At 38.2% G+C, this 26,803-nt stretch overlaps 3 protein-coding genes across 3 annotated transcripts; all 3 read left to right on the top strand.

Annotated features, from left to right (window-relative positions):
* The first annotated feature begins 1,009 nt into the window (after nucleotides 1-1,009).
* Nucleotides 1,010-7,149, top strand: LOC113582824 (UDP-glucuronosyltransferase 2C1-like). Its single transcript, XM_027018824.2, has 6 exons — nucleotides 1,010-1,757; nucleotides 4,512-4,660; nucleotides 5,427-5,558; nucleotides 6,089-6,176; nucleotides 6,263-6,482; nucleotides 6,647-7,149. The coding sequence occupies exons 1-6, from the start codon at nucleotides 1,025-1,027 to the stop codon at nucleotides 6,927-6,929; spliced, it is 1,605 nt and encodes a 534-aa protein (XP_026874625.2). The 5' UTR covers nucleotides 1,010-1,024; the 3' UTR covers nucleotides 6,930-7,149.
* Nucleotides 7,150-8,809: 1,660 nt separating this feature from the next.
* Nucleotides 8,810-15,234, top strand: LOC113582825 (UDP-glucuronosyltransferase 2B20-like). The gene is made up of 6 exons (XM_027018825.2): nucleotides 8,810-9,582; nucleotides 11,885-12,033; nucleotides 12,540-12,671; nucleotides 13,198-13,285; nucleotides 13,377-13,596; nucleotides 14,637-15,234. The coding sequence occupies exons 1-6, from the start codon at nucleotides 8,859-8,861 to the stop codon at nucleotides 14,920-14,922; spliced, it is 1,599 nt and encodes a 532-aa protein (XP_026874626.2). The 5' UTR covers nucleotides 8,810-8,858; the 3' UTR covers nucleotides 14,923-15,234.
* A 1,612-nt stretch (nucleotides 15,235-16,846) lies between these two features.
* On the top strand, nucleotides 16,847-22,393 carry LOC113582818 (UDP-glucuronosyltransferase 2A1-like). Its single transcript, XM_027018802.2, has 6 exons — nucleotides 16,847-17,570; nucleotides 19,418-19,566; nucleotides 20,114-20,245; nucleotides 20,881-20,968; nucleotides 21,119-21,338; nucleotides 22,108-22,393. Exons 1-6 carry the CDS (start codon nucleotides 16,847-16,849, stop codon nucleotides 22,391-22,393), a joined length of 1,599 nt encoding a protein of 532 aa, XP_026874603.2.
* Nucleotides 22,394-26,803: the final 4,410 nt, after the last annotated feature.

Raw genomic sequence — 26,803 nt, 5'->3', positions numbered from 1 at the left:
GTTCACGCGAGAGTAGCATAGCTCTAAGCAAGCTCGCGGGCGTTTCTGTAGCAGAGGAAAGTGAATCTTAGCGATATAAATATGAATGAGCACATGTATAGTTTACATGCGAGCAAAGGAAATCCGTGAGTGCTGCGTGAATCGCGCTCTCGCGTTTAAAAAGTGTGCTGGCAGTATAAAAACACTATATATGAGGACTGCTTCCTGTAATGTGCTTTAAATATACATAAAACATTCCACAGGTTGTTTCCGGTGTGTGTCATACACACTTTGGGCCGGTATAAACACTACTAAATCTTTGACAAGTCAGTGACAACTGCAAGACAGTAGGAATTAATTAAATATATATATGTTTCATTGACAATTGGTGCTAGACTTTGCAGCAAAGTTCATGATTTAATTCATACATCATACAGTGCTGTTTTGTTTAAATAAAATTAAAATTTTATAACTACAGAATAAACTTATTTCTCCTTTTTAATCTGCATATGAGTAACTGCAGATCTAGTAAAAGTATTTTTAAATGCCGACTACTATTTTTCTAACACACTAATTTCCAGTCATCAGAGAACTAGTGTTGTCTGCTGGAAATGTCTGCTGTCTCCTATGAAATGTAATCATTAGCTCTGAAAGCAGTGAGGTCGAAATTCTGAGGATACAGAATGAAGAAAGAATATGTACCTTTCAGCAGTGTTTTAATTTTGGACATATAGTGCATAAACTGGACAAATACAAATACAGGGTGATATAATTATTTTTGTTAGCATCTCACACACACACACACACACAATATATATATATAGTGTGTGTGTGTGTGTGTGTGTGTGTGTGTGTGTGTGTGTGCGCTCGCGCACACATGCATGTTAGCAGCAGAAAATTGGATGTAAATATCAAGGTGTTGAATAGGACTGCCCTGATTGGTAGAATATGATATTTAGGATTGCTGACCTCTCATTGGTCACTGAGCTATGTGCTGCCTCTGAAGTTCACTGTGTGGCCAGAGCTACCTGGTCTTACTACAATCATGACTGCATGTGGGAGAGCTGCCCTCAGTGTTCTGTTCCTGCTCACTGTGACTCAGGCTCCACTGGGTGTGACAGCAGGGAAGATCCTCGTCTGGCCAGCAGAATTCAGCTACTGGCTCAACATCAAAGTCATAATAGATGAACTAATAATCAGAGGACACAGTGTGACTGTCGTTACCCACAGTGCTACACCATCTGTAAAGACAACTGAATCTCTGGGCTACAATGTGGAGGTAATACAGGTGCCTTACACGAAGCAGGATATGATCAATATCATGTACAGATTTAGAAGCTACTGGACATACGACCTGCCAAATGAAAATATGATCCAGGCATCCCTGAAGCTCAAGCAAATGTTTGATGTGACCACAGAACATAAAAGGATACTCTGCCAGAAGCTCTTTGCACGTGGAGACCTGCTGGAGAAGTGGCGTAAGGAACAGTTTGATGTTCTTCTGACAGACCCCATGACCATGTGTGGTGAACTGCTGGCACAGAAGCTGAACCTGCCATTTATCATCAGTCTGATTTTCACATTTGGAAATGCTATGGAGCGACTTTGTGGACAGCTGCCAACACCACCCTCCTATGTGCCAGTGGCTGGCCTTGGATACACAGATCACATGAGTTTCCTCCAGAGAGTGAAGAGCGTATTATTTATCTTCACTCAAGACTTTCTGTTTAGTTTTGTGGCTAAATCAAAGTGGGATTCTATATATACTGACATCATGGGTAAGTGACGATCAAAGATCTATTTAAAGGTGCCATAGGATGCATTTATTCAATATTTTAAATCTCCAATTTCTACATTGAAAAAGTCTTGAAACTCTATACTCAAGTATAAATACTGTTACATCAATTGAAGTATTACTTAACTATATGTAAAACTACTTGTAACAAGTGATTCTTCTGATTTAAGTAAATTAGTGAGTATAAGTTAACTTTTAGCTAATGCATTATCAATATCTTTATCTCAGTGCATTATCTCATCGCATCACTGGTATTGACACCAAAGTAACACCGGGTAATATTCACCCAGAATAAATAATTAAACCAGGGCCGTCCAAGTCCGGTTCTGCAAAGTTATTGATTTGTTCTGCTAAAACACACCTGGCAATAAATTCACTAAACCTGACAATTTTTTGATGAGCTGATTCAAAACCAGACCACACTGGTCTCTGGCCCTTTTGGAACAGGGTTTGACACAGTGCCACATTAACTAATATTAGTTACACACCTGGTTCAACTAATCAATCAATTGCCAGGTTTAGTCGATGTGACTGAGCAAAACAATCACTAAACTTTGCAGGACCCCAGTCCTTTAGGATTGACCTTGGACACGCCTGATTTAAACTAATCCTTAGCATGATGCAAAAGTGTGGTAAATTCGGTTATTAGGTTTCTGATTTAATTTTTGTAATGAAAGTGGTTGTCCAAATATGTTGCGATAACATTAAGAATTGTACTTTAATTATTTAAGCAAATATGTGCACATATGTTAATAAGCTCTGTCCTATTTGAATCGCAGGAGAACCTATGATACGAGTATAGTGCTGTTAGTTGGCTTTGTTAGCCAAGCTGATTAGCTTAAACATATCAAAGATTGTTAAAACAATAACAGGTTTGTGAGGAGGCTAAAAAGCTTCTTCGCGACCGATACACCGCTAGCTAGTGTACATGAAGCCAGTGGAGTAGCAACAGGAGTTGCCCCTCTAGCATAGCACTTAAAGCAGAAATATGCTGGGCAACAAAAGTTGTATCTAGTCACTATTTCGACAAATCATGCGAGAATACATGTGACATTTTCAGAACCAAGTTACTGAGAGTTTCTAAGATTTCAAGTAAATACAAGGTAAGCAACATGCAAGGTAATTGATTGAGGAATAACGCAAATTAATAATGAACAAGTAATGAAGAAAATGAGTGCCTATTGTTTCTTTATTAATTGATGGAAGCAAACATCCCAGTTTTAAGATTATATTAACACAGCCATACATTACTGACTGATAACCTACTATGATGTTATTTGGTAAAAAATAGAAAGTTATTACTTTGTGAAGCTGTGACGAAAAGAAACAAATCTTTTAACGTATCTCTTTGGTTGTTTTTAAATCTGATGGAAATTAGAGTCATGGTTCCTTGAAGTAACTGGGCGGATAAGAGGTTCCTGCATTCCAACCTGTGGGTTTGACCCCAAAGAAGAGGAGGAAAGGTCAGAAAGTCAAGATATCAGCCTAGGCCAATTTATAGTTTTGCTGCTAGGCATCATGACCAGAGGTGTCCTGGTTTCTGTCCTGGCCCACGCTGACTAGATCAAAGCTTAATTCAAGAAATAAGTGGCAGTCAATCTATCTTCACTACATCTCGGTTCAATTCTATAGTAAAAAATACAATTAATGTCGGGGGGTGCAAGTCTCTCCAGGCAATCTGAATACATTTTGCTTTGTGGAGCACAGAAAATGGTGGCAGACTTATCCCATGCCCTTCACTCCAAGTATCAGTTTCTGCTCTCAGGCAGACGTCTTAGAGTGCCAAGGGGCAAACTAAATCACTTGTGCCTGCTTCAAGAAAAATTTAAAATAGCCACCTCAAGGGAACTGTGCAATTCTTTCAGAATGTTTGTGTTGTGGCTAAGTATTGATTGTGGTTTTTTTTTTTTGTTTGTTTGTTTAAAGCTACAAGGATGTGTAATATTAGGATAAATACTGTTGGCTGTGCACATTGCAATAATTGAGGTTTAGTAGGGGGTGGCTGTGTAACCACGGCTGCAACTGGGATTGGAGTAGTTGTGTCGGAAATGGCAGTAATGCACACTTCTGGCCACCAGAGGTCACTATCACCAGAACACCAGGGTTCACTAGTTAATCACATGCAGCACCTTTTTAATTTTTTTTTAATTAATATAATATATATAAATATATAATGACATATGCCTGCTTTTATCTTTTGGATTTTTGCAGTGCCCTAGTTTTGTACTGCTGCACCTGAGGTAATAAAATGATATTGTAAGCAGAAGAATGTGGATGGTCTAAAATAAACTGGATTATGTAAAGATAAGGCTTCTGCAGGCTTCAATGTAAGGCCTCAGAAGGCCTCTGTGTCAGGTCTTGGACTAAGGCCAGGACCTCAAGATGGACCAAAAGAAACTATTATTGTAGTGAACACCAGGTGGTTTGAATGAGAACATTGTTTTTTAATAACACGCCTTACATTTGGAGATAATGGTAGCAGAACTGGATAATTGCATAAATAACATGTTGGAATAGTAAGATAACTGCATCTTGCATGTACCATTATCATGAAGTTCCACAATTTTGCCATCTACTGACCAAAAGTGCAGAGTGCACATCACTCTCCACAACCAAGTTGTGAACTCTCTGCCATCACTTGAATGGGGAATTCTACAACATATATGAACAGAATTTATGTGAAAGGGAACATCATGATGCTTATAATCAATTTCACCTTCGCTGCTGTACTTCACAGGCAAACCCACAACCCTGTGTGAGACAATAGGAAAGGCAGACATCTGGCTGATCAAAACCTATTGGGACTTTGATTATCCGCGACCATCCTTGCCAAACTTCAAGTTTGTGGGTGGACTGCACTGCAAGCCTGCAAAGCCCCTGCCTAAAGTAAGATTATCATCATGCTGCACAGGTTGTTTTTAGCACTGGGTTAAACATTAAGAATTAACAAGCAGTCAATCCCTAAGAAAATAACATAGTACATAAAGGATTAGCACCTGACCTTTACTACAGGATTTAACATCACCCATAAATCTGCATTGCACAAATGGACAAAATTTCCTGCAGTTCTGATGAGTCAGTAAACTTCAGTCCTTTGCAGTTGGGCTACGCCAAGACAGCATTTAAAATTGTAAAGCTTAAAAAATAAATAAATAAATAAATAAAAACAGTAGCAAAGTACAATAATGGATTTATCAGAGCTAGACTAAATACCTACCTAGTAATAAAACACATGTATACACTTGGAAAATACCAGCTCCTGCCTAAGCTCCTCCTGTGAAGATGTGATGTACTCAATAGAAACAGAGCTCTGTTGCCTTCACATCTAGGTCAGTTCCTTTTATTTGTGATGGTTGTTGATCACTCCTTATCAAAATCCCTTTAGGTTGAATGCATCTTCTGGTTTACTTTTTCATATGCTAAATAAATCAAATGATGCACTAGTTTGGACCTTTTTATTATGATAATGATGCCGTTGAGGGCAAGTCCAAACCTGTTATTGACAGGAATTACATGGATCAAAATAAACAAAACCAAGCCAAACTGTGAAATAAATGCATTTTGTAAAAATCAACAATATGAACATGCTATGAAGCTCACTTGCTATAATTGTGATACTGTGAAAAAATATTTGTTCTTTTTGGTTCTGTAGGAGCTGGAAGAGTTTGTGCAGAGCTCAGGGGATGATGGCATTGTGGTGTTTTCATTGGGATCCATTTTAAAGAACCTCACCAAAGAGAGAGCCAACACCATCGCCTCAGCACTCGGGCAGATCCCTCAAAAGGTCTCAGTTTGTACTCTGTGTCTCTATTTACTCCACTTTCTACTGTCTTGAGTTCAACATTACCATCTAGATTCATAGAAGATTCACTTTAGAAGCAGAAGACCAGTGGATCTGATCCATGGAGGTTTGTCTGTAATTCCTGGAGAAAGAACTGATAAATTGCATTACATTGTGTCTCTGCCACACTGTGCTTATTCAGCTTCACTGAATTGATCATTTCCCTTTCACTAAAATGTCTGACATTAGTTTGCTGCAACAATCAGTCCAAGGACTGTCGCCTGGAATTCTTTCAAGACTTTCAAGGGGCCTCGGAAGCCATGAGCCACCCATAGCAGTTATAGAGTTGTTAAATTCACATTTACATTGTGTGGGGAAAGAAATGAGGAAATGAATTGTTTTTGAGAGATCTTATTTCATCACTACTGAGTACTGACACATTTCTTGATTTGTTGTTAATATACTATAAATTATGTAGCTGAGCTTTATTCTCAGACTTAATTAATTGTCTAATTAGACTTGTATAATTACAGGTCTTGTGGAGGTATTCGGGAGAGAAACCTGATACACTCTTTCCCAATACAAGACTGTATGACTGGATTCCACAGAATGACTTACTAGGTAAGGAACAATTGTCATATATAATGTACTATAACAATTTGTTGTTATAAATGATCCCTAATGTACACATGATTTGCATCTGATAGGACATCCTAAAACCAAGGCCTTCATCACCCATGGTGGCAATAATGGGCTGTATGAAGCTATTTTTCATGGCGTCCCAATGGTGGGACTTCCATTGTTTATTGATCAGCCAGATAACATGAACCACATGAGAACAAAGGGGGCAGCTGTAATGCTTGACTTCAACAGAATGGAGTCCAAAGACCTGAGGGATGCACTCACTGATGTTATAAATAATCCCTCGTGAGTTTATATTGTGATATGCTTGAAAATAGACCTTATAAGATCTTCTTTTCATGTTTTATGTGTAAAATTACACATTCTTTCGTGCTTTTAGAATGTTCTTTTTCAAGCAAAGCATCTTCATAAACTTTATATTCCAGACTCTATTTAATTTCTTCACTCAGGTACAAAGAGAACATAATGAGACTCTCCCGTATCCACCATGACCAGCCTATGAAGCCTCTGGACCAGGCTGTCTTCTGGATCGAGTTTGTGATGCGGAACAAGGGGGCCAAGCACCTGAGAGTAGAAGCCCATAACCTCACCTGGTACCAGTACCACTGCTTGGATGTGGCTGCCTTTTTACTCTCCATAACTGCACTGGCCATGTTCATCTTTGTAAAAACATGCAGTTGGCTCTTCTGTAAATGTTTAAGAAGAACCACAACAAAGAAGAAGAGAGAGTGAATAAGACAGTGTTCATCACTTTAGCTTGTAGGTAATTCTGGGTTAATTTTACAGGAATTTGGGTATGCAAGTGAAACTTTCCATAAGTTGTTTCTTGTTTGTCTTACACATTTTGGGCCAGTATAATTGATATAAAATTCTTGATCAGTAATGATTGCAGAATAGTAGGAAGTGATTAAATATACTACTTTGATAATTGATGCAAGTCTCTGCGGCAATACATTTTCATGATTAATCCATATGTTCAAAATGCTGTTTTGTTTTGAAAAATATTAAAAATGTGTATCTTCTAAGTAAATTTGTATCTTTTTTAGTTTTACTCTGCATATGAATAACTGCAGACCTAATAAGTATTTAATGTGCAGTACTTTACTAACATACTCTCAATTCTACTCATCAGCACTAATGTTGAAGAGGAACTATCTGCTTTGTGCTGTGAAATGCAATAATTCATTAAAGACTTGAAAACACTAGGGTAGAGGTTCTGGGAAGCCAGAGTCCAACACATAGAATAATGTACAGTATAATGAGCACCTTTTAGAAATGAAGCAAATTTGGATGAACATTATAAATTTACACATACAGTGCATAAAATGGATAATTACAGGGTAATAATGTGTTGGCAGCAGCAAATTGGGCATAAAGGTGTTGCTGTGAATAGGTTTGCTGTGATTTGTGAAATATATATATGATTGCTGTTTTTTCATTGGTCAGTTTCCTTTTTATTTATATTTATCTATATTATAAGGAAAGTCCCCTAGCCAAAACTAAAACATTTCTATACAGTCTGGCAGCACTAACCAATCAGGAAACTTCAAAAAGGAGGCAGTTCTCCCTGCCTGTGACAGAACATTCTGGCTGAGCTCCCTGCTAGTCTTCTCAAGAAGCTCCAATACGTGCAGAATTCAGCAGCAAGAGTTATCAGGCACACCAGATTGTGGGATCACATATCCCCCCCAAGTTAAAAAATCTACACTGGCTCCTGGTCCATTATCGAATACGGTATAAAATCTTACTCCTGGTTTTTAAATCTTTACGAGGTCTGGCTCCTGATTACCTCTCTGCTCTGTTGTCCAGACACAATCTCGAGCCGGTCTGCTAATGATAATTTGCTCTCTGTTCCTCCTGCCAAACTACACATGTATGGTGATAGAGCTTTTAGCATTGCAGGCCCAGAGCTATGCAACTCCATCTCCTTGCATCTCTGTCTCTGCCCATCACTATCCACATTCAAAAAGCACTTAAAAACTAGTTGTGTTTTTGTACTGTCACTGATTATTGTAACTTTTACCATGTCTTAATCTCTCATTTTATTTTCACTTATCTACTTTGTTGTCGTTTTATTATTCTTGTTTTTTACCTTGCTATTCTTATCATGTTGTCATTTGCTATTGAAAAGCGTCCTTGAGTATCCTGAAATCTGCTTATAAACTTTTTTTTTTTTTACTATTATTATTATTAGAATATAACCCTGCCATTTACCGTCACTGTGAGGTTCTCGTTTCTGGGGCGATTCTGCGGAGAGCTGCCAACACCACCCAGCTACGTGCCAGGAGACAGACTTTCCTCCAGAGAGTGAACATTTTTTATTTAAACTCTTTCAAGATATGCTGTTTAGTCTTGTAACCATGGCAAAATGGGATTAATTGCTTAGTAAATTGTGGAACAATAATAATGTACCCCTTACAGTGTTTCTGTGCGTGTGCATTTGTCATTTTCCACATGGCAGTAGTGCCTGGACAGGTTATAGTATTAGCTTTCTGCCATCAGTCATAGGGTTCATTCAGGTCAGAGACCACGTGTAAAACGATAGAGAAGTAGCCAATAAGAATCGTCCTTCCCGTATGGCCTGCTCCGCCCCGTCGAAAGTTACGCCAAGTTCTAGGAAGGAGCAAGAAAGCGCAAGTTTTCTGGTCTTTACTGTTCGGTATGATGATATACAGATTTTTTCTCCTTTTGGTAGTTTTACTGCTTAATGTGTGTGAAATAACTCTCAGTGGGAAGGTACTGGTGCTTCCTGGTGAATACAGTCATTGGCACAATATGCGTGCGATTGTGGAGGAGCTTGTGGATCGTAATCACAGCGTGACTGTTCTGGTGCACACAGCCTCACCTACGGTGAAATACACGCAAAAGGAGCGCTTTGAATACATGGTTTTTGAAGTGAACATGAAAAAAGACGATGTACAGGACATGTGGCAGGCACCTATCCATATCTGGATTAATCAGAATGCAACCATATTTGGGAAGATATCCTTCATGTGGAATATAATGTCAAGATTTACAAGTTATCTTGAGACAATATGTGAAGGGATGATCCTCAATAAAAAGCTTGCAACATCACTTACAGAGTCACACTATGATGTGATTTTCTATGATCCTGTCATGCCATGCAGTGACCTGTTGGCAGAGACGCTTGGTGTGCCCCACGTGTTGTCTTTTCGACTCAGTTTTGCATATACTTTTGAGCGACTCTGTGGACAGATGCCAGCTCCGCCATCATATGTCCCTGCGGTCGCCAGCCAAGGACATCTCACAGACCACATGAACTTCATAGAGCGATTAGAGAACATGTTGCTATACATTGCTCACACAGCTATAATCAGTCTACAAATGACATTTGTGTTTGATAAGCATTACACCAAAATAATGGGTAAGATAGCACAATTTCTTTCCGATTAGTTCATTCTTTGTGGATTTATGTGTGTAAGTGCTGAACATTTTTGCCACTGTTTATATTCACATTATACATCATTCTCTCACATTCTCTCATTCTCTGCCATGTACCAGCATATTCCACTTCTCCATACATTCCTTCTGTGATGTGTGTGTGTGTGTGTGTGTGTGTGTGTATATATATATATATATATATACAGCTCCGGAAAAAATTAGAGACCACTTTTATGTACAGCCGCTATTCCATTCAAGTGTTTGTTTAATTGCTTGTGTGACGCGACGAGGCAAACAAGATGCGGAGAAGGGACATGTTCAAACATATGATTTAGTGCTATACACAGACGACACATTTATCACAGCACACACGCTGTGCACACCTCAAATACCAACAACACGTACTACAACACAGGAGACATATATACACTCAAGACGATTACACATAATACAGAACAGGTGGCTGAGATGAGAGGTCGTGGCAACACAGACGAACAAACACACGAAGAGGTTTGAGGAGGGGGCGGGGCCGTATCGTGACAGCTTGACAAATACCTCTTTCTACTTAATGAGATGCTGAATAGGTGATCACCTTAACAAAATCCTATTCTAGGGAGCAACAGTATAAAAAAAACACTGCTGCGGTCATCACTATTCTTTTGTTATAGGACCAGCTGGATGGGAAAAGCAGTGCTAGGACTACCCAAAAAATAAGTGTAGTCAAAATACAGCTATAGACCATGCCAAAGGAGTTGAAAAGAAAGGTTCTTAATGAGGAAAAGAAGGGTTCAATTGTAGCTTTACTGGCAGAGCGATACAGTGAGCATCAGGTTGCTTCCATCTTGAAAATGTCAAAAACTGTGCTTCATAAGAACAAGGCCAAGCAACAAACACATGGAATAACAATAGCTACAGACTTGCATAGATCAAAAACGACTCTCTACCGACTGTGACGATCGCCACCTCATTTGAATGTCACTTAACAACCATAAGTTGATGTCAAGTGACCTACAAAAAGAATGGCATGCAACAGCTGGAGTGAATTGCACAGCGAGGACAGTTTGAAACTTCTGGAGGCAAGTCATGCAAAGCTAGAAAAAAAGCCCTTCATCAATGAGAACCAAAGAAGAGCCAGACTGAAGTTTGCAAAGACCATAAGGATTGGACTGTAGAGGACTGGAGTAAGGTCATCTTCTCTGATGAGTGCAATTTTCAGCTTTGTCCAATATCTGTTCATGTAATGGTTTGATGGAGACCTGGAGAGGTCTACAAGCCAGATTGTCTTGCACCCACTGTGAAATTTGGTGCAGGGTGTTTCAGCAAGGCTGGATTTGTCTTTGTGAAGGATACATGAATCAAGCCACAAAACTGCTGGAAGAAAACTTGCTTCCTTCTGCTCTGACAATGTTCCCCAATTCTGATTATTGTTTTTTTTTTTTTTTTTCATCAGGACAATGTCACACAGCCAGGTCAATCAAAGTGTGGATGAGGGACCACCAGCTCAAGACCCTATCATGCTCAGCCAAATTTCCAGAACTGAACCCCATTGAAAACCTCTGGAATGTAATCAAGCAGAAGATGGTTGGTCACAAGCCATCAAACAAAGCCGAGCACCTGGAATTTCTGTGCCAGGAGTGGTGTAAAGTTACCCAACAGCAATGTGAAAGACTGGTGGAAATCATGCCAAGACGCATGACAGCTGTGATTAAAAATCAGGGTTATTCCACCAAAGATTGATTTCTTGACTCATCCTAAGTTAAAATATCAGCACTGTGTTGTTTATAAATGAATACGACCTTGTTTTCATTGCATTATTTGTGGTCTGAAATTTCTGTAACTGTTTTGTTATTTTGACCATTAGTCATTTTCATAAAAAAACATACTCTAAAATACAATATTTTTATCTGGAAATTGGAAGAAATGTTGCCAGTAATAATATAGAATAAAACTCAGCCTGGTCAAACACATACCCATCAATTGTAAAACTAGAGAATCTGATAATTTTGTAGTGGTCTCTTATTTATTATTTTTTTCCAGAGCTTTTATATATATATATTCTGTTTCTCTGAAAACTCTATATTTTACTACAACTTTGAAAATCTCTCTCTCTCTTTCTAGAGTACACAGCAGTTACTCACCTAGAATCTTCTTCAGATTTTTTTTATATATATGAACTTGTTCAGTGGCTAAGTCTAGCAGTTAGCAAGAACTTTAAAATTAATTCACTTAGGCACCTGTAACCTAATATGAGTTTGTCCCTCCACCTTTGCTGCTGTACTTCACAGGCAAACCCACAACCCTGTGTGACACTGTGGGAAAGGCTGACATCTGGCTGATCAGATCCTATTGGGACTTTGAGTATCCACGACCATTCCTGCCAAACTTCAAGTTTGTGGGTGGACTGCACTGCAAGCCTGCAAAGCCCCTGCCTAAAGTAAGATCATCATCATGCATTGGTTGTTTTCAGCACTGGGTTAAACATTAAGAATTAACTAGCTATCAAACAATCCCTGAGGTTTACTGCCTGACCTTTATACAGATCTTATAGATACAAACCTTTAACACAAAAATAGTCAGTAGTTTAAGCACTGGAGGAAAAGGGTTTAGGCTAAGACCTGGGATTATGGGAAACAATTTTCTTAACCATAAATATAGAATGGCAGTTTATTAAGCCCATAGTCCTCATCCACACAGAAATAGTTTGAAATAAATTCATAGTCAAATTTAATATTAAATGTCGGCCTGGTAGCAAAAGGTTGAATTTTTTTTTAGCTATCCTGTGAATTTGAATGTTGTTTTTTTTTTAATCAACAAAATAAATACTTTTCTGTAATTTATGACAGCACTATATAAATCAGCTGCTGACATCTTGAGCAATGTGAGAGTATGGCTAGAATATATGCATCTGTTTTATTAGTAACTATTATTTTGGTTCTGCAGGAGATGGAGGAGTTTGTTCAGAGCTCAGGGGATGATGGCATTGTGGTGTTTTCACTGGGCTCCATGGTAAAGAACCTCACCAAAGAGAGAGCCAACACCATCGCTTCGGCACTCGGGCAAATCCCTCAAAAGGTCTCAGTTGGCACTGTTAAACTGTTTGCTTCCATTTAGTCCAGTTCCAGCTGTCTTGAGTTCAAGATCATCATCTAGTTGTAGTGAAGATTCACTTTAGAAACAGAAGTTCAGGGGATGGAGGAGGTTCTTCATTATTATTACTGAGCATGATGAATGGTATTAAATTCTAAATTTAATTTCTAACTCCGCTGTGGGTATTTGATTAGCTCCATTGTATTGTTCATTTCCCCTTCAATAAAATTTATGATTTTGCTGTGCTCGTACAGTTGGTCCAAGGAATGTAGTCTGGAATGCAAACATTTCAAAAGATTCAGCAGCCATGAGCCTCCCACAGCAGTTATAGTATTGTTAGTTGAATTCCCTTGTCATTGGGAGAAAAAAGGCAGGAAAAGAAAATTGGTTGTGAGATGGCTTATTTAGTCTGTACTGACTATTTTTACACATTTCTTGATTTGTTGTTAATATAGCATAAACTGCATAGATGAGCTTTATTCTCAGTCTCGATTTCTCTGTCTAATTACAGGTCTTGTGGAGCTACACAGGAGAGAAGCCTGACACTCTCGCTCCTAATACAAGACTGTATGAATGGATTCCCCAGAATAACTTACTAGGTAAGGAGCATTTTTGTCATATGTATATATATTACAACAAATTGTTGTAGTTAATGGTCCCTGACATGAACTAATAATTTGCCTTTGACAGGACATCCTAAAACCAAGGCCTTCATCACCCATGGTGGGACTAATGGGCTGTATGAAGCTATTTACCATGGAGTCCCAATGGTGGGTTTACCACTGTTTGGTGACCAGCCAGATAACATGAACCACATGAGAACAAAGGGAGCAGCTGTAATGCTTGACATCAACAAAATGGAGGCCAGAGATCTGAAGGAGGCTCTTACCAATGTTATAAATAATCCATTGTACGTTCATATTTTTATTTCTGTAAATTCAGATCCTTTCAGATTGAGTCCATTCTAAGTGTTCTCAGTATAAGAATTACCTTCAACTGTGATACTGAACCTTTATCATTCACATGTATCTAATTTCTTCAGTATATCTTGCGGACCCTCCCATCTATGCATAAAACCCACCCTTAAAAATCCATTCACTTCAGTGAATCTATTGCTGACTAAAACCACAATCCTTCATATTGATAGCATTCATCTATCATTTCTATCTTCTCTCTCGGTCATGTAGGTGCAACACAATGTATTTTCATAGTCCTTAAACTGTTTAATGTTGGAGCTATCAATTTTAGGATTATATTAGAATTGGCCCAACCTATTTGTCATATGATCAAGTTACATATTGGCAGTACTGAATTATATAATGCTAGTACTTTAACTGATTTTGATAAATTTTTACACATTAAGATATAGTCAAGAGACTTAATATAAAAATGTATCTTTTATCCAGAGAATACCATTGTATTTCATACTGCCAGCTCTAATTTCTCAAACCCTTTATCATTCCATATATATCAGTTTATCTTGAAAGTTGAAGGAGAATCAAAATAAACTGATATATATGGAATGATAAAGGGTTTGAGATTATATCAATTCTGAATTATACTGAATTATACCAATTCAGATTAGTTTATCTTGAAAGTTGAAGGAGAATCAAAATAAACTAATCTGAATTGGTATAATGATTACATTTCTAATTGAGAGCACAAGACCACACTTCATACTGACAGCACTCATTTAATGCCACAATGTTTTCTTTCATCCCATTATCCTTCCAATATCCTTTCTTTTAATCCTCAATATTCCTGGAAACCCATTCATTTTGTTACACTTGGATTATTTAAGATAGAGCATCCTAAATATTTATATGACATATCACAAATCACATATGTCTGCACTTTATTATGACAGCTATAGTACTGTAAAATTCCAGCATTCTTAGTTTCCATGCTTCCAACTTTATATTCCAGAATCTATTTCATTTCTTCACTCAGGTACAAAGAGAACATAATGAGACTCTCCCGGATCCACCATGATCAACCTATGAAGCCTCTGGACCGGGCTGTCTTCTGGATTGAGTTTGTGATGCGGAACAAGGGGGCCAAGCACCTGAGAGTAGAAGCCCATAACCTCACCTGGTACCAGTACCACTGCCTGGACGTGGCTGCCTTTTTACTCTCCATAACTGCACTGGTCATGTTCATCTTTGTGAAAATGTGCAGTTGGCTCTTCCGTAAATGTTTAAGAAAGACCACAACAAGAAAGAGCAAGAAAGAGTGACTAAGTTAGTGTGTATCACTATATTAGTATAAGTAGTAATTTCGGATAATCCTTCCTGTGATGGGAGCCTAAAATGCTGTTAATGTACATGATAAATGCAGTAGTTTTTTACTTGTCAGTTTGATCCACTGCAGTTACTTTTGAATCCTTGACCAGAAAGGACAGTGATTTCAGCACAGTCTGAAGTAATCAGACATGTTTCTCAAATTATTTTTGTTCAATTTTGCAGCACTCAAAGTTCATGGCTATCTATATCTTTTTCTTTTTAAGTGTTTTGCTTTGGCCAAAATAAAACTGAAATGTTATAGCTTTTATTTGTTTAATTCATTTTGGGTGTTATACATATGTACAACTTGATAAGTATTGTCAGATTTAGTTACATCCTGGTCATCAGTTTATCAGTAATTGAGATTATAAAGGAAGACTCTTCAGTATGAACAATGGTTGTGAATTTTATATCTGGCTACATTTTTGTCATGTCAGTGAAATATGCACAGGTTGTTGGTCCCAATTGTATAATATAAAAAGGTATTTCATATTCCATGCAGTGACTACTTTATGATGAGAAATAAAGTCATTAATTAAAAAAGATTACATCTTTGGGATCAGATTCTGGGTATACAGCACTGATGTACAATCAGACACATCTAACCCTTCAGAGGGTTATAAAAGAGGTAACAAAAAGTGAGTGGGAAAATAATCTAAACATATAAATCAAGTAAAAAACATTGACCTATGCATGTAGGATATTTTAGATATTATTTGTTACTATAGGACACATTTCTATCAGTGTATTGCTAATCAAAACTACAAGGGCTTGCTGCTGTGTATGTGGCCATTCTGGTCATATACTGAAGGGTTCTATAATATGTCTATTAGCAAAATGACAGGAAATCTGAGCAATGACATTTTTATTTTCACTACAAAGCCTGTTATATAGCAGCCTGGACCTTCACAGCATTCTGAAGAACAGCATTATTACTAAAATATCACTGTCTGTGTACATGCTACATTATCCAGCAAACTTCAAATGGCACCTAAAAGGGAATCAGACATAGTGGCACACCTAATTGAAAATCATTTTTCAAGGCTATCCTTCAATGGAAATCTCACAATAATTGAACAAGGATGGCCTAAAAGTCTTAGCCAGACTGGAGAAATTTATGAAGTACTGGACATACAATCTGTCAAATGACAACATGATCCAGGATTCTCTGAAAATAAAGCAGATCATGTGGATATGACCAGGGAACAGAACCAGGTACCTTATGTTGGAAGTTCCTTGCACATTCAGATTTAGTGGCAAAGTTGAGTAAGGAACAGTTCTTCTGACAGACCCCATGACCATGTGTGGGGAACTGCCGGCACACAACCTGCTGTCAGTTTGATATTCCCATTTGGAAATGCTGTCGAGCGACTCTGTGGGCAGCTGCCAACACCACCCTCCTATGCGCCAGGGGTCGGCCCCTGCTACATGCATCACATGGATTTCCTCCAGAGTGAAGAATATTTTATATATTCTCTACAAAGAGTTTCTGTTTAGTCTTGTGAACATTGCAAAAGTACTGAAGTAAATGATGATCTCCAATTTAAAACTTTTCTTTGATCTGTTCCCTTAATTTTTTTTCTGGAACTCATCTACATTCTTAGATGAATTTTAGAATCGAGTGGAATGAAGGTTATGACTTAACCATATAATAGTTTTTAAAATTTAAACTTGTTGGACCTCCTAGAACTTCCACATGACAGTAATGCAAGGGCATTTTATAGCTTTAGGTTTCTGCCATCAATCATAGGGTGACTGCAAGTTCATTGAGAGTTCAGAGACCACGTGTGTAGAGCAAACTCCACATTCAAAAGCTTGCACTGGCTCTGTGTTGTTTGACTGCACAAGGAACAAGTTGCCTGGTCTTTATTGTTCGATATGGTGATATTCAGATATTTTTTTCCCTTGATAGTTTTGTTGCTGAGCAGGTGTGAAAGATCTCTCAATGGCAAAGTGCTGGTGCTTCCTGGTGAATACAGTCATTGGCACAATATGCGTGCAATTGTGGAGGAGCTTGTCAATCGGAATCACAATGTAACTGTTCTGGTACACACAGCTTCACCTACAGTGAAACATGCGCAAAAGGAACGCTTTGAATACATGGTTTTTAAAGTGAACATGGAACAAGAAGATGCACAGAATATGTGGCAGAACTTTATCAATGCTTGGATGAGTCAAAATGCATCTACGATTCAGACGTTGTCTTTATTTTGGAACATGATGGCTGGATTTACTAGTTATGTTGAGGAAATTTGCGATGGAATGCTCCTTGATGAAAAACTGATAACTTCACTTAGAGAGTCATGCTATGATGTGATTTTCTATGATCCAATGATGCCATGCAGTGACCTGTTGGCAGAGATGCTTGGTGTGCCCAATGTGATGTCTCTCAGACTCAGTTTTGCCTACACCTTTGAGCGACTCTGTGGACAGATGCCAGCTCCACCATCATATGTCCCTGCGGTCGCCACCCAAGGGCATCTCACAGACCACATGGACTTTGCAGAGCGATTAGAGAACATGCTGCTGTACATTGCTCACACAGCTGTGTTCAGACTGCAAACAATGTTTACATTTGATAAACATTATACCAAATTAATGGGTAAGGCAGTACAATTTCTCCATTAGTTTTAGAAATATTTAATTCTTTATACATCTATGTGTGTAAGTGCAGAAGTTTTTACCACTGTTTATTTTCACATCATTCTCTGCCAACATGCACCAACACGCTCCAGAAAAACTAAAAAACTTATTTCTGTATATATATATATATATATATATATATATATATATATACACACACACACACACACACACACACACCCTGATAGTGGCTGTGACTTTCCTGAGCCAATTAAAAATTTAAATGCATGCAGATACTACTATGTATGTCTATTCCAGATAGAAAAAAAATTATCAGAAAAAAAACAAATACAGTAAGGTAAATCAGTGGGTAGTGGTAGCGCAGTGGTTAAGGTACTTGACATAATTGGGAGGTTGCTGGTTTAAGCCCTGCCACTGTTGGGCCCCTGAGCAAGGCCCTTAACTCTCAATTGCTAATGTATGACACAGTCATAATTGTAAGTTGCTTTGGACAAAAGTGTCGGGTAAATAAATCAGCTGGACAAGGTTACATTTAATGTTGTCTACCAATACACGTGATGTCAGCAGTTGAGTGGAGGCGAGAGGCAGGGTTGCAAGAAAGTGCTCTTTATTTTCTATCGGGTTCTCAACGTTGGAAGCACCTAACAAAACACAGAATACAGAAATACCAGTCTTCTCAAGGTAATGCAGTGACTTGTCTTGATGTGATGTCGAAGGACCACTAATGTGCAGCCCAGTCTCTTGGGATCTGTGAGTTTAAATAAGGCAGAAAGTAATTAAGAAACAGGTGAACATAATTAGTAATCAGGAGACTGTGAACAGGGCAGGTAAGAGGTGTGATCCTTAGCAGGAGTGGGCTTGTCCTTCCTGCTAGCCGGCCGACCAACCGTGACAGTACATTTAGAAACTTCTCCACAAGAGGGGTGGTCTTCCCTGTCTGTCAGTTATTTTGCACCTGCACACAACAGGTATAAGCGCAGACTACATGAGAAGAGCACAAGAACATGGGGCCAGGGGCAGCACTTAAAAATTGCTCCAAAACTACCTTGTCCCACGAGCATGATGCCTGCATATGGCTCATAATGCATCTGCTCAGTGGAGTTTTTTGGCATGTTAGCAGTTGATAAATACTTGAATTTGAAGAAGAAATATAAAGTCAGTAAACAAACTTTTGTTTTGGAACAGTAAGCTACTCTAAAATGCCATTTAGCTAGCAAAGATACAATTTCTGAAAAATGTAGCTGGAACTACATTACAGATATCCTTTAGAGAATGTTTTGAGGCTGATTTTCATGGTTTGGAGTAAGACCCTTAATTCAAGTGATGGACAATGTTAATGTTACAGAATACAAAGACATTTTAGATTGTCATATGCTCCAACTCCATGTCAATATTTGATGGAAGGTTGTTTCCTTTTTCAGCATGGCTGTGACCCTGTGCACAAAGTGAGGTTCATAAAGATTCATGGTTTGATTGGAATGTAGTATTTCTGCGGTAGGGTGTAGAAAATACATACAAGCTATTTGATTTAATAGGTACTGATGTTACACTGTCGTTATTGCAAGCAATAGTTAAATAGATGTACAACAGTTGCTATACTACTGCCGAATAGTGGGCACAAACCCAGTGTAGGTTTTGTCTCATGTATGAGTAGGAAGTAAGCAGGGGAGATGCTACACTGACTTTTCAAAATATGGAGAATAGGGAGATATTAACTCTATTGGCTTAGTCTGGCATAAGTTAGAAATAATTTTAAAAGCTATTACAGCAGCTTTAAACACCACTTACAATCACCTGCAACCTGATATGAGTTTGTCCCTCCATCTTTGCTGCTGTACTTCACAGGCAAACCCACAACCTTGTGTGACACTGTGGGAAAGGTTGACATCTGGTTGATCAGATCCTATTGGGACTTTGAGTATCCACGACCATTCCTGCCAAACTTCAAGTTTGTGGGTGGGCTGCACTGCAAGCCTGCAAAGCCCCTGCCTAAAGTAAGATTATCATCATGCATTGGTTGTTTAACAGCACTGGGTTAAACATTAAGAATTAACAAGCAATCAAACATTCCCTGAGGTTTACTGCCTGACCTTTACTACAGATCTAACACATACAAACCTTTAACACACAAACAGGCAGCAGTTTATGCAGTGGTGGAACAAGGTTTAGGCTAAGACCACTGCCCTTTTATGGAAAACATAATTTTCTTAACAATAAATATAGAATGGGAGTTGATTAGCTGCAAACACACTCATTAAGCCTATAGTCCTCATCTTCACAGACATGGTTTGAAATAAATTCATAGTCAAATTTAATATTAGACATCAGTCTGGTAGCAAAAGGTTGATTTTTTTTGTTTAGCCATAATGTTAATTTTAATGGTTTTTTTTGTTGTTTGTTTGTTTTAAATCCACAACATAAATACTTTTCTATAATTTATGACAACACTATAAATCAGCTGCTGACATCTTGAGCAATGTGAGAGTATGACTAGAATATATGCATCTGTTATAATTAATAACTGCTATTTTGGTTTTGTAGGAGATGGAGGAGTTTGTTCAGAGCTCAGGGGATGATGGCATTGTGGTGTTTTCACTGGGCTCCATGATAAATAACTTCACCAAAGAGAGAGCCAACATCATTGCTTCAGCACTTGGGCAGATCCCTCAAAAGGTCTTAGTATGCACTATTAAATATTGCTGACTCCAGTGCTACTGTGATATCTGGTCAAAATACACTTAAGTGGAGTGGATCTGATGCTGGGTGTTTATTCAACATAATCTCATTAATGTGTTATTTACTCCATCCTTCTCTAAAATATGCAATTATAGTTGCATGGTGCAACTAGTCCAAGTAATATGATTATTTTAAAGTTTTTCCAAAGGCTTTGGAGGCCAAGAATAATTCAATGCATTTTCATACATATAAAATCTAATTTAATTATTAGGTTTTAGAAGCCAAGAATGCATTTTCATATATGGGAATTGTTGGTTTAATTTGATCATATCATTAGATTATCATTATAATCAATGAAATGGAAAAAAGATTACGACAACGTATTTAATTAATATAAATTTGTTTCTCCATTTGAAAGGTTTCAAAAGAATATAATCCAGGAACCACCCAAACTGTAAAGTTTTTTATTTAAATCCTGATTATGTTTAGGGTAAAGAAGGGATAAAAAATTGTTTGTGAAATGGTTTATTTAGTACTACGTATTTTGGCACATTTATTGATTTGGTGTCAATATAGTGTAAATTGTTTAAATGAGCTTCATTTTCAGTCTTGATCTCAGTGTCTAATTCCAGGTCTTGTGGAGATACTCAGGAGAGAAGCCAGACACTCTCACTCCTAATACAAAAATGTATGACTGGATTCCACAGAATGATTTACTAGGTAAGGAACACAGACACTTACACACACACACACACACACACACACACACACACACACACACACACACACACACACACACACACACACACACTATGTGAGGTCTTGATAGTGAATTGTCTTCAACATGTACTAAGAATTTGTATCTAACAGGACATCCTAAAACCAAGGCCTTCATCACCCATGGTGGGACTAATGGGCTGTATGAAGCTATTTACCATGGAGTCCCAATGGTGGGTTTACCACTGTTTGCTGATCAGCCAGATAACATGAACCACATGAGAACAAAGGGAGCAGCTGTAATGCTTGACATCAACAAAATGGAGGCCAAAGACCTGAAGGAGGCTCTCATTGATGTTATACACAATCCATTGTGAGTTGATCCTTTGATTTTTATAAAACTAGATCCTTGCAGATGGAATCCATTTTAGAGGTGCTGAATATAAGATTACCCACCAGCCATAGGACTGCTCCCTTCTGATTCATAGACATGAAACCCCTTAATCTATGGATCCTCCCTTAGCAGTCAGTTTATGTTGGTACTTAATGAACTTGCGAGTTACAAATCAAAGTCATCACATTTAGACTTTACTGCTGACTGAAATCACAAACCTTCATACTGATAGCACTTAATGGCTTACTCTTATATCCTTTGGATCATCCCTCCACTATCCAGTAGAAACTAATTGTCACACCTCCTAAATTTTTCATTCAGTGCATTTTGGTAAAGATTTCAGTGTTGGTCTAAAGTCAATTACATGCTGTCAGCATTCATTATTCTAACCCTTCATTATTACCTAAAAATCAAACTGAGTATGAAGTTTGATTTTTTACATTTCTGACTCAAAGAACAAACCTCCACTTCATACTGACAATAATTAATTATTTAATGCTGCCATGCTTTCTTTCATTCCTCCATTTTCCTGCCATCTTCCTTTATGCCTCAAACCTCCCACAAAATCCCATTTATTTGGATACCCCAGGAAATTTCAAGCCAGAACATCCATAATTATTTAAATGACTCAAATTGCATATTTGAGTCTGTACTTTACTCAGACAGCCATAGTATTGGGAAAACTCCAGCATTCGTAGCTTCCACACTCTTCAAAGCTTTTCCACAAACTTCTAATTTCTAATCTCAGGTACAAAGAGAACATAATGAGACTCTCCCGGATCCACCATGACCAACCTATGAAGCCTCTGGACCAGGCTGTCTTCTGGATCGAGTATGTGATGCGGAACAAGGGGGCCAAGCACCTGAGAGTAGAAGCCCATAACCTCACCTGGTACCAGTACCACTGCCTGGACGTGGCTGCCTTTTTACTCTCCATAACTGCACTGGTCATGTTCATCTTTGTGAAAATGTGCAGTTGGCTCTTCCATAAATGTTTAAGAAAGACCACAACAAGAAAGAGCAAGAAAGAGTGACTAAGTTCGTGTGTATCACTATATTAGTATTAGTAGTAATATCGGGTAATCCTTCATGTGCTGGGAGCCTAAAATGCTGTTAATGTATATGATAAATGCAGTAGTTTCTTACATTTCAGTTTGATCCAATGCAGTTACTTTTAAATCCTTGACCAGCAAGGACAATGATTTCAACATAGTTTGAAGTAATCAGACATGTTTCACTAGTCATTTTTGTTCATCTTTGTTCATCTCAAAGTTCATGGCATTATCTATATCTTGTAGTGTTTTGCCTTGACCAAAATAAAACTGAAATGTTATAGCTTTTATTTGTTTCATTCATTTGGGTGTTTTGCATTTGTACAACTTAATAAGTACTGTTGGATTTAGTTACATCCTAGTTCTTTGATGAGATATTTTTATGGCCCTAAGCTTTGTTGTAACAAAACTTGTATTGCTCAGATGCCAAAAGAAATCAATCCTTCAGTAATTGAGATTGTAAAGGAAGACTCTTCAATATGAAAAATGGTTGTGAGTTTTAAATCTGGCTACATTTTTGTCATGTCAGTGAAATTTGCACAAGTTGTTGGTCTCAAATGTATATTATAAGAAGGTATTTAATACTTCATGCAGTGCCTATATTATGATGAGGTTGCATGAAATGAAGTCATTAATTAAAAAAGATTAAATCATTGGATGAGATTCTGAGTATACAGCACTGATGTGCAATCTAACCCATCTAACGCTTCAGAGGGTTACAAAAGTGGTAAAAAAAAAAAGTGAGTTGGAAAATAATCTAAAAAGTTTATAAATAAAGTTTAAAAAACATCGACATATGTATATAGGATATTTTAGATATTATTTGTTAGTATAATATGCATTTCTATCAGAGTTGGGTGCTAATCAAAACCACAAGGGCTTGCTGTTATGTGTGTGGCCATTCTGGTCATATATAGTGGACAGACATAGTGGCACACCTAATTGAAAAGCCTTTTTCAAGGCTACCCTTCAAGCAAACAATAGTTCAAAAATGTTGGCCACAACCATGAATTCTTAGCCAGACTGGAAAAATTTATGAAGTACTGGAAATACAGTCTGTCAAATGACAACATGATCCATGATTCTCTGAAGATAAAGAAGACTGAGTGGATATGACCAGGGAACAGGTCCAGATAGTTTATTTTGGAAGTTCTTTGCACATTCAGACTTCCTGGCAAAGTTGAGTAAGGAACAATTTGAAATGGCACACAACCTGTTGTTTCTCATTAGTGTGATTTTCCCATTTGGGAGCACTGTGGCGCATCTCTGTGCCAGGGGTTGCCCTCTGGTACATGGGTCACATAGATTTCCTCTACAGAATGAAGAACTGTATCCTCTGCCTAGAGTTTCTGTATAGTCTTGTGACCACGCAATGTGGGATTACCTGTTCACTGAAGTGAATGATGATCTCCAATTTGAAGTTTTTCTTTGATCTGCTCTCATAATTTTATTTTTCTAGACCGCATCTACTCTCTTGGAACATTAGAACCGAACAGAATGGGTGTCATAATTTAAACATCTAATAGTTTAACATGAATTGGTTTGACCTCCTAGAACAGGGGTGTCAAATTCAGCCACTTAAAGGGCCATATTCAAAATCTCAACAAAACTGGAGAATGGGTATGTTTTAATTTAACTTTTAAAAATGTTACTATATTACTATATTATAATATTACTGTTATTCATTTTACTATATTTCCTGAAATGTCCATTGTTAATTCATATTAGGACAAAAATGTAACAGCAAAATATGAGCACTTGAAGTAGACCTTGAAATATTACATTAAAATATTCAAAATAATTAAAATATATACTTGCATAACAATAAGATAGCCTAACTGTTAAACCTCAGGAGGTAGTCATTTTTAAACATACCTATTTGCTTAAACTAGACACCTGGTATCTTTTTTTTGTTACAAATTCATTAATTCTTGGGATTAACTTCTGATCTGACAAAAGCCTCAAGATGGAATGAAGGTATTTGTCAGTAAGAGGAGTCCTGTGAAATTATTTATTTGTCTTCATCACAGAGAACAACTGCTCACACAGGTATGTGCTACCAAACACGGACAGCACATGGGCAGTGTGTAGGCAGAGCTCGGACATTGTTTCTGTGATGAAAGAAGGGAACTTGGCTGCTTCAACCAAGTTGTTCTTGGCCTTGAGCGCCTTTGCACTGTAGTTCTACCAGCTCCATTTTCATGTTCAGTGGTGAACTCTCCAAATCAGCCGCAAACGGATTGCGGACAACATCAAAATTTAACCTTTGGATCTCAAAACCTGTAAATTGTCTTGAGAACTCTGCAAGCTCTGGTAGTGCGCTCACTTGAGAGGCCGAAAAGCGCATTTGATTTTCCCAAAAGCTCAATTTGGTTTGAAAGGCTTTCACATGATCATACAAGTCAGTGATCAGAAGATTGTGAAGGTTCAGCTTGTTTAGATGGTCCCTGATGTCACACAAAAAAAGAATACCTTAGCTCTGTTTCATCCTTTAGCTCTATGACTTCTTTACCTTTGTTTTCCATTAAATTATTTTCTTGCACAACTTAAAAAAAAAATAAAAATCTCTTCAACACTTTTCCTCAACTTAACCAAGGCATGTCTGCGTGGAGCTCCATCCATCATCAGTCCTGTGACTTTGCTCCAGTGTTACTTGTCACATCAACCCATAACAGGGCTCAAACCCAGGTCAGATAGGTGAAGGCACCAAAAGTCTATTGGGTGAGTTACCACATTTGAATGACAGTAGACCCATGTGCAAAACAGTTAGATTTGAGAACAGGTAAAAAAACCAAAAAAAAAACAAAGGTGGGGAGCTTTGCTGTGAGGCAAACAAACTCCCTGTGACTGTGGCAGCCATCAAAAAGACCTGTGTGAGGAAAAAAACAAGAGGAAAATCTAAACACCACGCCAAGCATGGAAAAAGGGAGAACAAAGGACGCCACAGGGAATAATGGAAGCCCCGATGCACTGGGGAAAACCAAAGTAAAACTCCCCAAACAAAACCTGAAAACAGGGAGGAACTTTAATGACTAAGGGGAACCTTGGGAGAGAGATAGACTCAAGACAGAAAATGGGAGAAGGGAGGGGATGTGTAAAAACACAGACACCCTCACAGAGCAGAAAAGAGGTGTAGCACAAGGGCTCACAGACCTCAATACCCAAAAGTTACTGGCTAGGCACTCAGCTCCATACTTTAGCAAAGACCCAGCTCTGCATGACTGGGTCACTGGGCTTATATAGATCTAGCACAGCTGTTGTGCATCAAGCCTGATTAGTAGTGTGCCTGACTCAAGGCGTCCCTCTGGTGGCCGGAGGGGCCTTGGCCTGGTGCAAACCCTTACACAATCACACATTTCTCCACTTTCTGAAAAAAAAAAGTCTTTTCTAGTGGCTGTGTCACACATTAATTTTACAACCACAAGCTCTTCCATAACATAATTTGGAGTCCACCCCAAAAAGGAAAACTAACAACTGACTATCAGTAGAATCACTGCTCTGGTCAACAGCAATTGAATAAGCTAAAAAGTCAATTCCTTTTTCAGTCAGTTGCTCTTTTAGATTGGTGGCTAGCTCGTTCACCCGATCGGCCACTATATTTCTGCAAAAGCTGACATTTGCAAACGTTTGCTTTTCTGGACACATTACATCGTAAACCTTAAGCATGCACTGCTTCAGAAAAGCATCCTTGGTAAAAGGCCTGCCTGACTTGTGTATTTCTTCTGCCACTATGAAACTGGCTTTTACTGCATTATCACTATTGGTGCCTAATATCATATTGTTTATTTACGGTCACATTATCTCCACAAATGAGACAGTTAGGCCTATCCGTCTTAGAAGTAAAAAGGTATTCGAGCTCCCACCTCTCTTGAAAAACCCCTGCATTCACTGGTCACTTTTCTTTTGGTCATTTTTAAAGATAGCTAGGCATTTATATTGGTTGGACTGCTGCTGAAATGGAGTTAGTATGTTTGGTGATATGACTGGTGTTGTACAATTGTGGTGTAACTGCTGTCCCATAGAATGTTGTTGGGAGAGGGGGTGGGGGCACACATTACATTGTAGTGCATGCTGGAGATTGTAGTGCAGCAGATTGTGAACTGGGCTAACATGAACTGAAAATCTAAATAATTTAATTGGCCAGATTGGATTTCATTGGCCACATCAGGCCCATGGGCCTTGTGTTTGACGTGGGTCCTAGAACTTCCAAATGATGTATGTTCATGTAATAAACTCAGGAAGTGAAAGGCGAAAGACTCGGTCATTCCAAGTAATTTAATAAGGGGAAACTGCTGTCTACACATACATGCTCCCAATTCAGTTCAATAAGCAACACATTTTGGCAACACCCCTTATGAATGCAAAGTGTCACAAATACTGTGACATCTCCTC

This window comes from Electrophorus electricus, chromosome 6 (assembly GCF_013358815.1).
Source record: "Electrophorus electricus isolate fEleEle1 chromosome 6, fEleEle1.pri, whole genome shotgun sequence".
NCBI lineage: Eukaryota > Metazoa > Chordata > Actinopteri > Gymnotiformes > Gymnotidae > Electrophorus > Electrophorus electricus.
This window is presented reverse-complemented; position numbering and strand designations above follow the sequence as displayed.

Excerpts from the sequence above, each read along its gene's own strand:
- LOC113582818 (XM_027018802.2), top strand. The coding sequence starts at position 16,847 with ATGGTGATATTCAGATATTTTTTTCCCTTGATAGTTTTGTTGCTGAGC. Across the intron at positions 20,246-20,880 it reads TTGGGCAGATCCCTCAAAAG|GTCTTGTGGAGATACTCAGG; the intron begins GTCTTAGTATGC and ends GTCTAATTCCAG. Across the intron at positions 21,339-22,107 it reads GATGTTATACACAATCCATT|GTACAAAGAGAACATAATGA; the intron begins GTGAGTTGATCC and ends TTCTAATCTCAG.
- LOC113582825 (XM_027018825.2), top strand. The coding sequence starts at position 8,859 with ATGATGATATACAGATTTTTTCTCCTTTTGGTAGTTTTACTGCTTAAT. Across the intron at positions 12,034-12,539 it reads CTGCAAAGCCCCTGCCTAAA|GAGATGGAGGAGTTTGTTCA; the intron begins GTAAGATCATCA and ends TTGGTTCTGCAG. Across the intron at positions 12,672-13,197 it reads TCGGGCAAATCCCTCAAAAG|GTCTTGTGGAGCTACACAGG; the intron begins GTCTCAGTTGGC and ends GTCTAATTACAG.
- LOC113582824 (XM_027018824.2), top strand. The coding sequence starts at position 1,025 with ATGACTGCATGTGGGAGAGCTGCCCTCAGTGTTCTGTTCCTGCTCACT. Across the intron at positions 1,758-4,511 it reads TATATATACTGACATCATGG|GCAAACCCACAACCCTGTGT; the intron begins GTAAGTGACGAT and ends TGTACTTCACAG. Across the intron at positions 6,177-6,262 it reads TCCACAGAATGACTTACTAG|GACATCCTAAAACCAAGGCC; the intron begins GTAAGGAACAAT and ends TGCATCTGATAG.